Raw genomic sequence first — 15306 nt, forward strand, 5'->3', positions numbered from 1 at the left:
ATTTAGGACTGACTCCACTTGGGACTTGAGTTGAGACCTGGGTGGAAAGACTGGAGACCAACTTGTGACTTTAAACTCAAAGACTTTATCCCTCTTCTGCTCTATTGTAAACCTCATAATTGTACAATAATGTCTGATGTATTGTCTTAATATTCTCTATTACCTGGTCATGACACGAATGTGTGAATAAGGAGTTTAAGACATTTTCGTACATGTTACACAACACAATGGCAGAAACAATATTAATGAAATAATGAATACTTAAAAAAATGACAGCTAAATTTTTCTTTACTCTAAAACTGAAATCTGTTCTCTGTGCAGTTTCCAGTTTCTCAGAGAAGCTTTTCAAAATTATACAAAACAACCAAACAAGCTTTTATTAAAGGGATTTCTGTTTTACATGTGTGTAAATCAGGAGAAATGTGTTTGTATCATTGAAATAATGATCATCTGCTCCATGTTTTATAAACTAATAAAAAACATGATTAAACATAATCAGTCATCTCATGATTTGAAAATCAAAGACAAATCTTTAGATTTAAAATAAATGCATGTTTTATATTTACAGAAAAATCTAAATCTGAATATTTTATTGCTCACAGAGGAGTTTTTTTTAACATCTGAACATTAATATAAAATGCTATTAATTTGTAAAGGATATGTATAAAAATTGGCTATTTGATAAGGATGACAACAGTTAAAATAGTAAAACTTGTAGCAGTTAGTGACCAACAGAGGACAATGTAATATAAAGGTATATAACAAAATACATTTATAATATGTCAGAATCATAGAGACACATCTGCATTTGTTCATTTCTAAATGATATAAACCTTCCATATTAATATCTTTATCTCTTTTTCTTAACCTGGAAAAATCTTTCAGCATCCTCTGGACCTCACTGGGATAGTTGTTTTCATATTCATCCCAGACTCCATTAGAGAATATTTATCTCATGAACTCTTTAAATTTTCTGTCCACACTTTGTCCTCCCAGGTCATTATAAGAAGCTCTATGCAGCTCCTTCAGTCCTCCTCCTTCCAGGACTTCATGTACGTTGATGTCAATGTTTTCATCTGTAACACACAGAGAAAGTGATCAACACGATACCTGCACTACCTGTCCAGACAGCAAACACATCATTACAGGTGTTACTGGGAGAGGTCCAATTATCTGCGGTCTGTGAAGAAAAGCATAACGATGATCTGAGCTCCTATATTAGGATAACCTATTGCAGATGTTTTACTGTCATGAGTGATAAGGACTGTGTTAATTTAAGCCTCCATCTTTGGAAGTTTAGTTTTTTGACAAATAAATTAACAAATGTAAAGCTAAAACCTTTCATGTGTAAAACAAAAAGAAAAGGGTCAGAAAACAAATTACCTTCAGCAACAACAACAGCGTATTGTGTTCCTGGAGAGTTATCCATTTTGTCCAGTCCTCTGTAGTCTGTGATGAAACCATCAGCAGTGTCAGACAGTAGGATAAAGCTGCTTCTGAATGCAGTGCAAAGACCAGTCCATTTTGGTTCATGTCTGTTACAATTGATGAACAACTCTGGTCCGAGTTATGTCACGAGAGTGTGTCAACGATCATTAATGCTCGGTACAGGCTGATCAATTATTACATTTTACATCAACTATACTTAACTCCAGAAAAATTACATTAATTTAAACCCAACATATCAGAGATGTGTTTTAGATGTGGCACTGAGGTGGGATCCTTCCTGCACTGCACTTGGTTATGTATAAAAGTAAAGCCTTTCTGGCAAGATATTTGTTCCACCATAACCACCATTCTATAACTTAATGTCCCGTTGGATCCAGAACTTTGTTTATTGGGAAATATTACAATTCTTCGAGGCTCACTAAATAAAACACAGATGAAATTCATAGTAATTGCCTTGTGTGTAGCTAAGAAATGTATTGCAATGTCTTGGAAATTGGAATCCCCTTCCTCTATTGAGAGATCTTTTTCAGAAATGAATAGTTGCGTTCCTCTGAAGAAAATTACATATTGTCTTAAAAGAAAATACAATAATTTCTTGGAGATCTGTCAGCCTTATATAACTTATGTCTCTTCCTAAATACTCACTGTGACATTTTTCTCTTCAATCTTGTATTCATCTGATGCACTGTTTTGCGGGTGGGAGGGATTGGGGTTTGATAATAACCCTTTGCTATGTTGTATTTAATTGTCATGTATGTGTGTTTATTTTCATAAGATTATAAATACAATTATATATACCAATGAACCCACCAAAAAAAAAAAAAAAAAGGTAAGGCTTCCTTTAGCTAAGGGGATTTTCCAATACTGGCCTCCAGAGCCAGTGTCCTGCAACTTTTAAATGTATATCTGCTTAAACACTCCTGAGTAAAATCATGAGGTCATTAGCTGGACTCTGGTGTGTTGGACCAGGGACAGATCTAAAAGTTGCCTTTGAGGACCGGTTGAGAGGACTCCTGGTTAAGGCAATTTATTCATACTCCATTGGATATACAATACATCAAATTTTTTATGGCCTTTGTAACACTTCCAGTAAGTGTAACACTTTCTCTTTTTTCATGATAAAACAACACACAAACTACTTATTTGGTATATCAAAATACAATGATTAGGTATAATTATTAATAACAAAAAACAACAAAACAAACAAAAAAAAAACATGAATTGGGCAGTAGACAAGAAATAGACAGTAAAGTTTTTTATTGATTCACTTTAAATGTATTGGCTTTGTCTCACAAATAATCAGATAATACATTTTAGCCTATGAATTTCACTGAAAGGGTATTAACCAAGATGGCTATAGTTGTTTTTACTGTTTCAAAGACAACACTGGAGGCTCCACGTTTCTTCTTGTGACAAAAAGAGTCCTTATTTAGAAAGTAACTACCTTTGTCCTTTTGAATTTTACAGTCTTTTCTGGTAAAGCGATGACACATTTCCATTTTGAAGAGAAGTAAGAATTCTGTATTCAGAAAACATACATGTTGTAAGTCTAATTGTAAACCTTAATAAATGAACCAAATCAACAGTAAAAAAGAATCTATTAATTATTTAATTCAATTCAAATCACGCTTTTATAGCACCAAAACAAAAAGTCGTCTGGAGGCACTTTACAGAAATCCTTTCAGTTCAATCATACATACATTCCAACTGATCCTAGTTATAGAATAGTACATTATGCTCAGTTAATTAGCTCAGTTAGTAGTTTAAAAAGTTTCTTTCTAAGGAAACCCAGCAGAGCATAGAGTCAGCAGCATTCACTCCTCCTTGATGAGCAGGTAGTGACAGCAGAAAATTGCATGCATTCTGGGAAAATAAAAGAGAGCAAAAAGGTAGCTTGTTAGTGCACCATATGAGAAGTCTACAGTCATTGATGCAGCTATCTGGGGTTCTGATCCCTTTTCCTGCATGCCATCTCCTTCAGTTTCACCTGTTGTTCATGCTTAAAACGTTTTTCAAAAGACATCTGTTGTTTGAAAGTCCACTAATCAGAACAAAGACAGATAGAAATAGGTGAGGAGAGGCAGAGTTGTAAATAATCTTGATTAAAATATAAAGTAAATATTTGGATGTTTAGAAAATTGTTTTTTACCTTACGTTTTTTGATGTAACGCAGGCATCCATTAATGCACTGGAAAACACAAAAGCACTAACCAGGGCTGAGGAAGTGGAACAAATTCAGCACGGCCAACTGGAGGAGAGGTAAGAGAATTAAAGTGACTGAAGCATTATGAGCAACAAAAATAATCATGTGTAAAAAACAGAAAACAATTCAAGTGATTCATAACTTAATGCCTTTTTTTCAGTAAGAGAGAAGCTTCTGATGCAACTACGGGCAGAAATAGAGAGACATTCAAATATCTAAAATCAGAAAACAGCTGTGAAATAAAAGTGTTTACAAGTTTGAATTTTGGTGTTTTTTATGGTTTTAACTATGACTTGTCATACTAACACATGTTTGCCTATTTTGACTTTTCTTTTCATTCTGCACTAATTATTTAGCCAGTACAATAGAATAATCTAGTCCAGGTTTGAAGTGTCTAGGTGTTGTAGTTTTGGAGCTGGCCAGTTCTAGTGTGATCCAAATGCCAAAAAAGTGCTGAAATTGCCCTTTATTGACGTTTCACAAATCAGAGAGGTTTCACAAATCACAAACTTGGTTTTAATTGTTCTGCTATCAGTTTAGAATAATCTAGTCCAGGTTTGAAGTGTCTAGGTGTTGTAGTTTTATAACTAGAGTAGATTAAAGATGCTGAAGGTAGCAAAACATTAAGTGGAATCGACCATTAGCCATTTCCTGAATCTGAAGCTAGAATCAGAACCCAACTTCAGCTTCATGATAAGAATACTTTTATTAAGATTAAGCCTCAATCTTTGGAAGTTTTCTTTGTTAACATCTACATGAAACCATTTATTGTCACTAAATTTGTTAACTTGATGCTACCTGAGTTGCAGCTTCTCTCAAAAAGGGTTTAGCCGAAGGATCCCAGAAGGCAGGAACATTCAGGACCCAGGTGAAGGAACTGACTTTTTCCCTCTTCCATTGGAGTTGATGGAACCTTCAGAGCCTTCCTTTCCTTCCCATTAGCTGCCTTAATAGACAGATCCTTGATTAAATTCTGCAAGTATTTTAAAATTATATATTATTTATCCATTTTTGTTTGTTAATATTTTATGCTGTAATAAAACGTTACAATCCTGACAATGTTTAACATGTTACTGAAAATAATCCAGTAATTTTACTCACTTTGATACAGAGGGACATCATGAGAGATTCAAATAACTTATTTCTGGCTTCTCTTCCCATCGTTGCTGCTTTAGCTTTATATCCAAAACTAATTTTTTATGTTTATCAAACAGGATGCAGGAGTCTCTGGTGTTCAACGTCTTTATCCCAAGACTTGACTCAGTGATCTATATTTCCTCAGCAGATCAGTAAATCAGCAGAATCAAACTTTATAGCTATGATGTTTTCCATTTTATCAGCAGGTTTGACTGGTTATGAAGAATAACAATGACAGAAAAGTGCAGTATATTGGATATATAAGCAGAGTTTTAAGTATATATTATGTAAACAAAAATTTACCAGTATCTAATCAAACCTTTTTGTTCCATTGTTTTACAGTGGCTTGTAAAAGTATTCATACCCCTTGAACTTTTCCACATATTGTCACATTACTTATTTGAATTTTATGCGAAAGACCGACACAAAGTGGTATACAATTGTGAAGTGGAACGAAAATTATAAATGATTTCAGCCCCCTTTACTCTGAGTGCTATCAATTGCTTTCAGAAGCTGCCTGATGATTGCTAATGACAACATAGAGTCCACCTGTGTGTAATTTAATCTCAATCTTACTCTGTGACAGCCTCAGAGGTTGGTTAAGAGATTATTGGAGAGCAAACAGCATCATGAAGTCCAAGGAACACACCAGACAGGTCAGGGATAAGGTTGTGGAGAAGTTCAAAGCAGGCTTAGGCTATAAAAAAAAATTCCCAAGCTTTGAACATCTCACTGAGCACTGTTCAATCCATCATCAGGAAATAAAAAGTATGGCACAACTTTAAACCTACCAAGATAAGGCCATCCACCTTAACTTACAGGCCGAACAAGGAGAGCACTGATCAGAGATGCGACTAATAGGCCCATGGTGACTCTGGACAAACTGCACAACTCAGGTGGGGGAATCTGTCCACAGGACAACTATTAGTAGTGCACTGCACAAATGTGGTTTTTATGGAAGAGTGGCAAGAAGAAAGCCATTGTTAAAAGAAAACCATAAGAAGTCCCGTTTGCAGTTTGCCAGAAGCCATGTTGGGGACACAGCAAACATGTGGAAGAAGGTGCTTTTGTCAGACGAGACCAAAATTGAACTTTTTGGGCAAAATACAAAACGCTATATGTGGCAGAGAACCAACACTACACATCACTTTCTGGTTTAATGTGAAAATATGTGGAAAAGTTCAAGGGGGAAGGTATTCTTTTAAAAGCCACTGTATCCAGCCATCTGGAAAAACCTATTAGTAAATGTCAAAAATTAGAATATCATGAAAAAGTTCAATATTTCTCATTTCAGATAATGAAACTCACATATTATTGAATCATCACACATAAAGTGAAATATTTCAAGCCTCTTTCATGTTATTTCGATGATTATGACTTACAGATAATGAAATAAAAAAAGTGCCTACAATAATTTGAATATTGCGAAAAAGTAAAATATTGGAAACATGGTGTCACACCCTAATCAGCTAATTAACTCAAAACACCTGCAAAGGTTTCCTTTGCCTCTAAATGGCTTTTTGAACGCCAGATGGCGATATTGAACATTTGCTAGGTGGCGATTTTGACTGTTTATTAGTCGACAGATGACGCTTGAAAACACGCAGACTGAGTCTAATTCAGCCAACCATAAACCAGCCACGTCAACGCATGAAATATACGTCTCATTCAGTTAATATTTAATGATACATGATTGTCTATTAACAGTGAGATGGAATCTATTTATTTTAGTAAAAAATAGAGAAGCAGCCCTGCAGTAAATTAAGAATAAGGTAAACTCGAGTTAATTAGAGTACTCCATCAGAATATTCTGGAAAACAAAGTGGACTGAGAGAGGCTCATTTGAACCTGATCCAGGTTAAATCTGTAACCCCTATCCCCTGATCTGGGATCAGTTCAGGATTCTAGCTTCACACTGAAAAATATCTAAGTTGTATAATAAACCACTTAAGTAACAACTTCGGTTGTGAAATATGATCACGAACATGCTAAAGATACTTCATACTCAGTGTTCAGTGGGCTGGCCTCGGCTGGCTCGGACGCTCAGCTTCTGCATGATGATTGGATGATCTGTCTGAGGCTGAATCCCTTTTTGATTGACAGCGAAATCAGCGAATCAGCGATCTTGAAATTGAGCTTCCCCTCCTTGAAAGACCAGCATCCGCCACTGGAGTTATATGATCACACTTCTTAAAACCAAAGAATTGCAACAGTACTTTAATACTAAATATGACTTCACCTTAGCAATGGTTAGAAGCTGATAATAAGTAGTTTTACCAACATCACTGATCTGTTCATCCATTTCTCTAAAAACACACCAATGTTTTTCACATCAGCATTAGAATTTGAAACAAAACAAATAAAAAACAACCCTAGCAAAGTCATTATGAAGGGAATCTGCAACAAGCCAGATAACCTCAGTCTTACTTTCATTTAAACTGAGGTAATTTCCTCTCATCCAGGATTTATTTTCTTGTAGACAACTGAAGAGGTCTCCACAGATCTGTTTTTATGTCAAATGAAAACAGGTGAACTCCGTACTGCATTCTAATGGTGCTCGTATTTGATTGGTATGTTTTAAATTAGGCTCCTATGTGTTTGTACAGCTGATAGATGTGTTTTACCAGTTGGTTCATAGGTGCGATAATTTAAATGGTTTCTCCTTTGAAAATGCAGAATAGAAACATTCAGATATTTTCTGTGCTTTAAGTAGATCAGTTAGTTTACAGTTTTGCTAATTACCATGTTGTATTCTGTTGAACTGTGGGGGAAATAAAAGACCTAACAATGAGGGTAAGGCAAGTTGAGGTCAGAGTGTACTTAACTTTTCCTTTGAATTGACGTTGCTCCTGTTTCATGAGCAGGATGCTGTGGAGCAGCAGTGGACTCTGCAGCAGTAGATTCCTCACTAACCATCTATTAAATAGGTGAACCCAAAATGGACAAACTGTGTGTGAAAAAAAATATGTACACCCTTACTACATAGGAATTAAGAGGTAAATTAGCAGCCAGGTCCTGTTGATCAAATACATTGATGAACTGATCACCATCAGTGTTACCACGTTCATATTAACATTATGGCAGAACAGGTTATTTTTTTATAACTAAAGGTTATAACTAAATTAACCTCAAGCCATGTGGAATCTTTGGACAGATGAGACCATAGCAGAGATGTTTGGCCATAATGTAAATGTAAATTTCCATCTCAGGACAAAATCAAACACAGTACATACAAACACCTTATACCCAATGGCAAGCTTGGTGGTGGAGGGAATACGATTTGGGTTTGTTTTGCTGCTGCAGGATCTGGGTACCTTGCAATCATTGGGTTGAGTATAAACTCCTCAGTCTACAGCTGAAGCTTGGTTCAAACTGGATCAACAACAGAACAATGATCCCAAAGGTACTGCAGTGGCACATTCAAAGCCTCTTATTACCATCAAATCAGCACTGATTTGATGGCAATAAGACGCTTTAAAGTGACTGCAATTGAGAACATAGTTTAAATGTTTAAGCTTATGCCAAAGCATGTAAATTGGATTTAAGCCCAGACTTTGACTAGGCCACTCAATTCAATTCAGTTCAGTTTATTTATATAGCACCAATTCACAACACATGTCGTCTCAAGTCACTTCACAAAACTCTGGTACATACATTCCAATTAATCCTAACCATTGAACAGTGCAGTCAGAGTTAGTTATTTATACAAATTGGATAAAAAGTTTTTCTATCTAAGGAAACCCAGCAGATTGCATCCAGTCAGTGACTTGCAGCATTCACTCCTCCTGGATGAGCATGTAGAGACAGTGGACAGTCACTGGCATTGACTTTGCAGCAATCCCTCATACTGAGCATGCATGTAGCGAGAGTGGAAAGGAAAAACTCCCTTTTAACAGGAAGAAACCTCCAGCAGAACCAGGCTCAGTGTGAGCGGCCATCTGCCACGACCGACTGGGGGTTTGAGAGAACAGAGCAGAGACACAAAGAAAACAAAGAAGCACTGATCCAGGAGTACTTTCTATGGGAAGGAAACGTTAATGTTAATGGATGTAGATCCTTTAGTCGTTTCATCTAGAAAGAAAGAACAGATCAACTCTGACCCAGATTTCAAGGTTAGAGTCTGAAAGAGAGCACATAGTTAGTCACAGTAGACGTTCAGTCAATTGCCATGTCTAGGAGAGAGAAAGGGTTAAACACTGAAAGACAGGGATATGTGGATAATCGGTAGAGGGTGAGCATTAAGTTGTTGCCAGCAGAAGCTCGGACGATTCCCCTCTCCAGAAAGGTGTCACAGGTAGACACAGAGTCAGGCCAGGTGTTGCTTCTAGGAAGAGAAAAGAGAGAGAACATAAAGTTAAAAGCTGAAATAACAGCAAATAATGCAAAATTGGAGAGTAGTGTGAGAATGTAGCAAAGAGGGTGAAAGTGGTCATTATGTCCTCCAGCAGCCTAAGCCTATAGCAGCATAACTACAGAGATAGCTCAGGATAATCTAAGCCACTTTAACTATAAGCTTTATCAAAAAGGAAAGTTTTAAGCCTAGCCTTAAAAGTAGACAGGGTGTCTGCCTCAAAACTGGGAGCTGGTTCCACAGGAGAGGATCCTGATAACTAAAGGATCTGCCTCCCATTCTATTTCTAGAGACTCTAGAAACCACCAGTAAACCTGCAGTCTGAGAACGAAGTGCTCTGTTAGGAACATATGGAACAATCTGATCTCTGATGTATGATGGAGCTAGATCACTAAGGGCTTTATATGTGAGGAGGAGAATTTTTAATACTATTCTGGATTTAACAGGGAGCCAATGAAGGGAACCTAAAGTAGGGGAAATATGATCTCTCTTTTTAATTTTCATCAGAACTCTTGCTGCAGCATTTTGAATCAGCTGAAGGCTTTTATCTGTCATTTTCGGTATAGATTTGACCCACATACAGAGAACACTCAGAAGGAAATGTTTTACGGTTTTTATTGTCAATAAAGTAGTCTAGGACGGGAACCGGGAACACCAACTGTAAGGGAAGGAAGCAGAATGGATTGGTGAACAAATGAATGATATGAAGCAACTGATTACTTAGATCTGAGAAATGGCTTACTAAATTGTTGTAGCTAGAACCGCCAGGGGTAGAGAGAATGAAGCACTAGGGATCCAAGGCTTAATCTGAGAAACATGAAACGTAGGGTGTATGCGAAGGCTTGCAGGTAGACGAAGGCGGACCGCTGATGGGCTGATCACTGTCTCGATCTCATAGGGTCTGAAGAAACGAGGTGAAAGTTTTCGGGACATATACTTTAATGGTACGTCATGTGCAGATAACCAGACTTTTTGGCCAGGCTGATAGTCCGGGGCAGGTCGGGGTTGATGATCAGTGAACCGTTTATTCTGTTCTCCAGTTCGTTGGAGGGTTTGAATGGTGGAGTTCCAAATGGTCTTGCAGCAACGGATGTGTTGGTGGACTGAAGGGACCGCGATGTCTGTCTCATCAGCATAATACAAAGGTGGCTGGTAACCTAGCGATGCTTCAAAAGGGGAACGTCCTGTAGCAGAAGAAACGTAAGAGTTCAGAGCATATTTGACCCATGGTAGGTATGAGCACCAGTCTGTAGGATTAGTTGAAGTGAGACAGCGTAAGATGGATTCAAGTTGTTGGTTGAGTCTATGTGTTTGTCCGTTGAATTGGGGGTGGTAGCCGGAGGTTAGTGAAACTCTAGCTCCCAAAGTTAAACAAAATTGCTTCCAGACCCGAGAGATGAATTGTGGACCTCGGTCAGACAGGATGTCATGTGGTATGCCGTGTAAACGGAAAATATGTTTGGTGAGAAGCTTGGCGGTTTGCAGAGCAGAGGGGAGTTTCCTGAGTGGGATGAGACGGCATGGCATGTCTTAGAGAATCAGTCAACAATTGTGAGAATAGTGGTCATACCTGAAGATGAGGGTAAACCAGTAACAAAGTCCAAAGCAATATGTGACCAGGGACGACCAGGTATACTGAGCAGTTGGAGAAGACCAGCGGGGGATTGATTGCTGGTCTTGTTTCTGGCACAAGTGGAACACGCCTGAACAAAGTCTTTAAAATTCTTGTGGATTGAAGGCCACCAAAACCTTCTCTGTATTAGAGCTATTGTCCTGCTAACTCCGGGATGGGCTGAAAACTTAGCTGTGTGTAACCAATCAATGAGTCTGAGACGAACCTGAAGTGGGACGTAGGTATGATTGGGTGGACCTGTGCCGGGGTCGGGCTCTTGTTGAGGTGCTCTGTGGATTACGTCTTCCATCTCCCACCTGAGCGCCCCGACCGTCCAATTAGGCGGTAAGATGGGCGCAGGCTCCTTTACAGACTCATCACCTGCAAACTGTGTGGAGAGTGGTTTAGCGTTCTTAGTTCCAGCTCTGAAAGAAATACAGAGGTCAAAACATGAAAAAAAAAAAACAAAGACCACCGGGACTGACATGGGTTCAATCTCTTAGCAGATTGTAAGTAAGCTAAATTCTTATGGTCCGTCCAGACTTGGATTGGATGTTCCACGCCCTCAAGCCAGTGGCGCCATTCCTCAAGAGCTAACTTGATAGCCAGTAATTCCCTATCTCCGTCGTCATAATTTCTCTCCGCATTGTTCAGTCTGCGTAAAAAAAAAGGCACAAGGATGTAATCTCCCATTTTCAGAGTTTTGTGATAAGACTGCTCCTACCCCAATGTCAGAGGCATCAACCTCTAAAATATACTGTTTCGAAGAGTCAGGGTGAATTAAGATGGGAGCTTGAAAGAACTTCTTTTTAGAGCCTGAAATGCTTCTTCAGCATCGGGTGACCATGAAAATGGGACCTTGGAAGAGGTTAAAGCAGTGAGTGGTGAGGCGGTCTGACTAGTTTCTTATAAAGCGTCTGTAAAAGTTTGCAAAGCCGAGGAATCTTTGTAGTGCTTTGCGGTTATCTGGTACAGGCCACTCCAGGACCGCCTTAATCTTCTCGGGGTCAAATCGAACCTGTCCACTCTCGAGAATATATCCTAGGAAGGTGACAGAGGTTTGATGAAACTCGCACTTTTCACTCTTCACAAAGAGTTGGTTTTCTAAAGGACGTAGTACTAAGCGTACATGGCGGCGATGCTCCTCAATGTCCTTGGAATAGATTAATGTCATCAAGATATACAAAAACAAAAATGTTCAAAATGTCTCTAAGTACGTTGTTAACAAGTGCTTGAAAGACAGCAGGATCATTGCATAGTCCAAAAGGCATGACCAGGTATTCAAAATGACCGAGAGGAGTCTTGAAGGCCGTTTTCCACTCATCCCCCTGGCGGGTCATAACAAGATGGTAAGCATTTCTCATATCTAGTTTAGAGAATACTGTAGCACCATGAACTGGTTCAAAGCCAGAGGAAAGTAGTGGAAGAGGATACTTATTTTTGACGGTGATTTGATTAAGACCTCTATAGTCAATACATGGTCTTGAAGAACCATCCTTCTTACCTACAAAGAAAAATCCGGCCCCAAGAGGCGAAGAAGATGGTCGGATTATCCCTGCTGATAAAGACTTGTTTATATAATTCTCCATGGATTTCTGTTCTGGGTGGGAGATATTATATAGTCTACTAGATGGTAAGGGGGCGCCAGGGAGAAGGTCAATAGCGCAGTCGTAAGGCCTATGGGGTGGTAAGGACAAAGCCTTGTTTTTACTAAAACTCCCTTGAGGTCATGTTATTCTAAGGGTACATGTGAGAGATCCATCTCCTCATTTTCCTCACTACTCTGTTCAGAAAAGCTCAGGGTAAATGCTGACTGAAGGCAAGATGAGTGGCAACTAATGGACCAAGATTCAACATGTCAGTCAGTCAGTCATTTTCTACCGCTTATTCCATAGTGGGTCTAAGATTCAACATGTCCCTTCGACCAATCAAGATGAGGATTGTGTTTTCGTAACTAGGGGTAACCTAAAACCAAAGAACCCTGTGATAATGGAAATACAAAGAAAGAAATATTTTCTCTATGGTTCCCTGATAACAAAAGGTCAATGGGTCTGGTCCGATGGGTAATTTGCTGTAAAGCCTGACCATCAAGGGCTAATACAGATCGTGGGGAAGGAAGAGGTTCAACCTCAATTCCTGCTTTGCTCACTAACCCTGAATCAATTAAATTCTGTTGACTTCCAGAGTCAATCAAAGCAGACATAGTCAATGTTTGTTGGTTAAGCATGATAGTTGCTGGTAAGCTGAGTCTAGGGGCTTCATTATCTTCAGGTTAGTCTGCTAGCACCCCTTTAAGGTTAGCAGACCCTGTCTTTTGGCTGCCTGGGACAAATAGGACAGTTAACAAGAAAATGATCAGGGGAACCACAATAAAAGCACTGTTTGGCCTGTCTGCATCTCTGTCTTTCTTCTGGAGTTAACCGAGTGTGTCCTATAAACATAGGTTCCGAACGGGTAGCTAAAGGCTGAGTGGGTCTTGCAATGGGTGAAAAGTTAGTCTGTGAACTAATACCAGATTCCTTTATTCTGGTTCTCCTTCTCTCCCTTATTCTGTTATCCACTCTTGTGGCCAAAGAGATTACTTCATGAAATGTGGCAGGAACATCAACCAAAGCTAACTCATCTTTTAAATTATTGTCTAAAGCATGAATAAATGCTGACCTTAAAGAAATATCATTCCAACCAGAAGCTGCTGTCAATGTATGAAATTCTATCGAAAACTCAGTGAGAGGTCTATTGCGTTGCTTTAATCCTTGCAGCTGCCTTCCGGTGTGTGACTGATTCACTTCAGTGGAAAAGGTTTGCTTCAATTCAGAAATAAATTCTTCAAAAGTACAACCAAAGTTGCAAGAAACAGAAAATCAGGCCTCGGCCCATTGCAAAGCTTTGCTGGTCAATAAACTAATGATGTATGAAATTTTAACATCATCATGAGGGAAGGAACTTGGAGTGCGGTTGAAAACTAAAGCACATTGGAGTAAAAATCCTTTACAATTACCTACTTCTCCAGAAAACTTACCTGGGTTAGGGGAAATTACGTCACGAGAGTGGAACAGTTGTGGGGTTACCAGGGATGCAGCAGCGCCATCTACCTGTGTGGTGGACTGGGCATTGAGGGTTTGCCGTAGCATGGAAATGATCTGCACCACCTGCTGGTTGGTTTGACACCGCTGCTCTGTAAGAAAGTGGAGAGAAGAGTCATGAGAATGAAGCTGATTTGCATGTTCTGAAATACAGGGGTTGGACAATGAAATCAAAACACCTGTCAATTTAGTGTGGGAGGCTTCATGGCTAAATTGGACCAGCCTGGTAGCCAGTCTTCATTGATTGCACATTGCACCAGTAAGAGCAGAGTGTGAAGGTTCAATTAGCAGGGTAAGAGCACAGTTTTGCTCTTCAGTTCAAAAGAGAACAAATTGTTGGTGCACGTCTTGCTGGCGCATCTGTGACCACGACAGCAAGTCTTTGTGATGTATCAAGAGCCACGGTATCCAGGGTAATGTCAGCATACCACCAAGAAGGATGAACCACATCCAACAGGATTAACTGTGGATGCAAGAGGAAGCTGTCTGAAAGGGATGTTCGGGTGCTAACCTGGATTGTATCCAAAAAACATAAAACCACGGATGCCCAAATCATGGCAGAATTAAATGTGCACCTCAACTCTCCTGTTTCCACCAGAACTGTCCGTCGGGAGCTCCACAGGGTCAATATACACGGCCAGGCTGCTATAGCCAAACCTTTGGTCACTCATGCCAATGCCAAACATCGGTTTCAATGGTGCAAGGAGCACAAATCTTGGGCTGTGGACAATGTGAAACATGTATTGTTCTCTGATGAGTCCACCTTTACTGTTTTCCCCACATCCAGGAGAGTTACGTTGTGGAGAAGCCCCAAAGAAGCGTACCACCCAGACTGTTGCATGCCCAGAGTGAAGCATGGGGGTGGATAAGTGATGGTTTGGGCTGCCATATCATGGCATTCCCTTGGCCAAATACTTGTGCTAGATGGGTGCCATGGACTACTGAACCATTCTTGAGGACCATGTGCATCCAATGGTTCAAACATTGTATCCTGAAGGCGGTGCCGTGTATCAGGATGACAATGCACCAATACACACAGTAAGACTGGTGAAACATTGGTTTGATGAACATGAAAGTGAAGTTGAACATCTCCCATGGCCTGCACAGTCACCAGATCTAAATATTATTGAGCCACTTTGGGGTGTTTTGGAGGAGTCAGGAAACGTTTTCCTCCACCAGTATCACGTAGTGACCTGGCCACTATCTTGCAAGAAGAATGGCTTAAAATCCCTCTGACCACTGTGCAGGACTTGTATATGTCATTCCTAAGACGAATTGACGCTGTATTGGCCGCAAAAGGAGGCCCTACACCATACTAATAAATTATTGTGGTCTAAAACCAGGTGTTTCAGTTTCATTGTCCAACCCCTGTAGTTCTTCTGAGTGTTTCTGCAGGGTCTTGTTGGCCAGGGTGTTCTGTCATTTTCGGTATAGATTTGACCCACATACAGAGAACACTCAGAAGGAAAAG

General features: G+C 39.4%; 1 protein-coding gene across 1 annotated transcript in view; it reads right to left on the bottom strand.

Annotated features, from left to right (window-relative positions):
• Positions 1-10078: 10078 nt before the first annotated feature.
• Positions 10079-15306, bottom strand: part of LOC124870887 (heat shock 70 kDa protein 12A-like) — a 30051-nt gene continuing 24823 nt past the window's right edge. The window contains exons 6-9 of the mRNA XM_047369710.1: positions 13845-13927; positions 11351-11407; positions 10979-11177; positions 10079-10243 (exon numbers count right to left, since the gene is read on the bottom strand). Coding sequence (XP_047225666.1) covers positions 10079-10243; positions 10979-11177; positions 11351-11407; positions 13845-13927 — 504 coding nt within the window. The remainder of the gene's footprint in view (positions 10244-10978; positions 11178-11350; positions 11408-13844; positions 13928-15306) is intronic.

The sequence above is a fragment of the Girardinichthys multiradiatus genome, chromosome 7 (assembly GCF_021462225.1).
Source record: "Girardinichthys multiradiatus isolate DD_20200921_A chromosome 7, DD_fGirMul_XY1, whole genome shotgun sequence".
In the NCBI taxonomy this organism is placed as follows: domain Eukaryota; kingdom Metazoa; phylum Chordata; class Actinopteri; order Cyprinodontiformes; family Goodeidae; genus Girardinichthys; species Girardinichthys multiradiatus.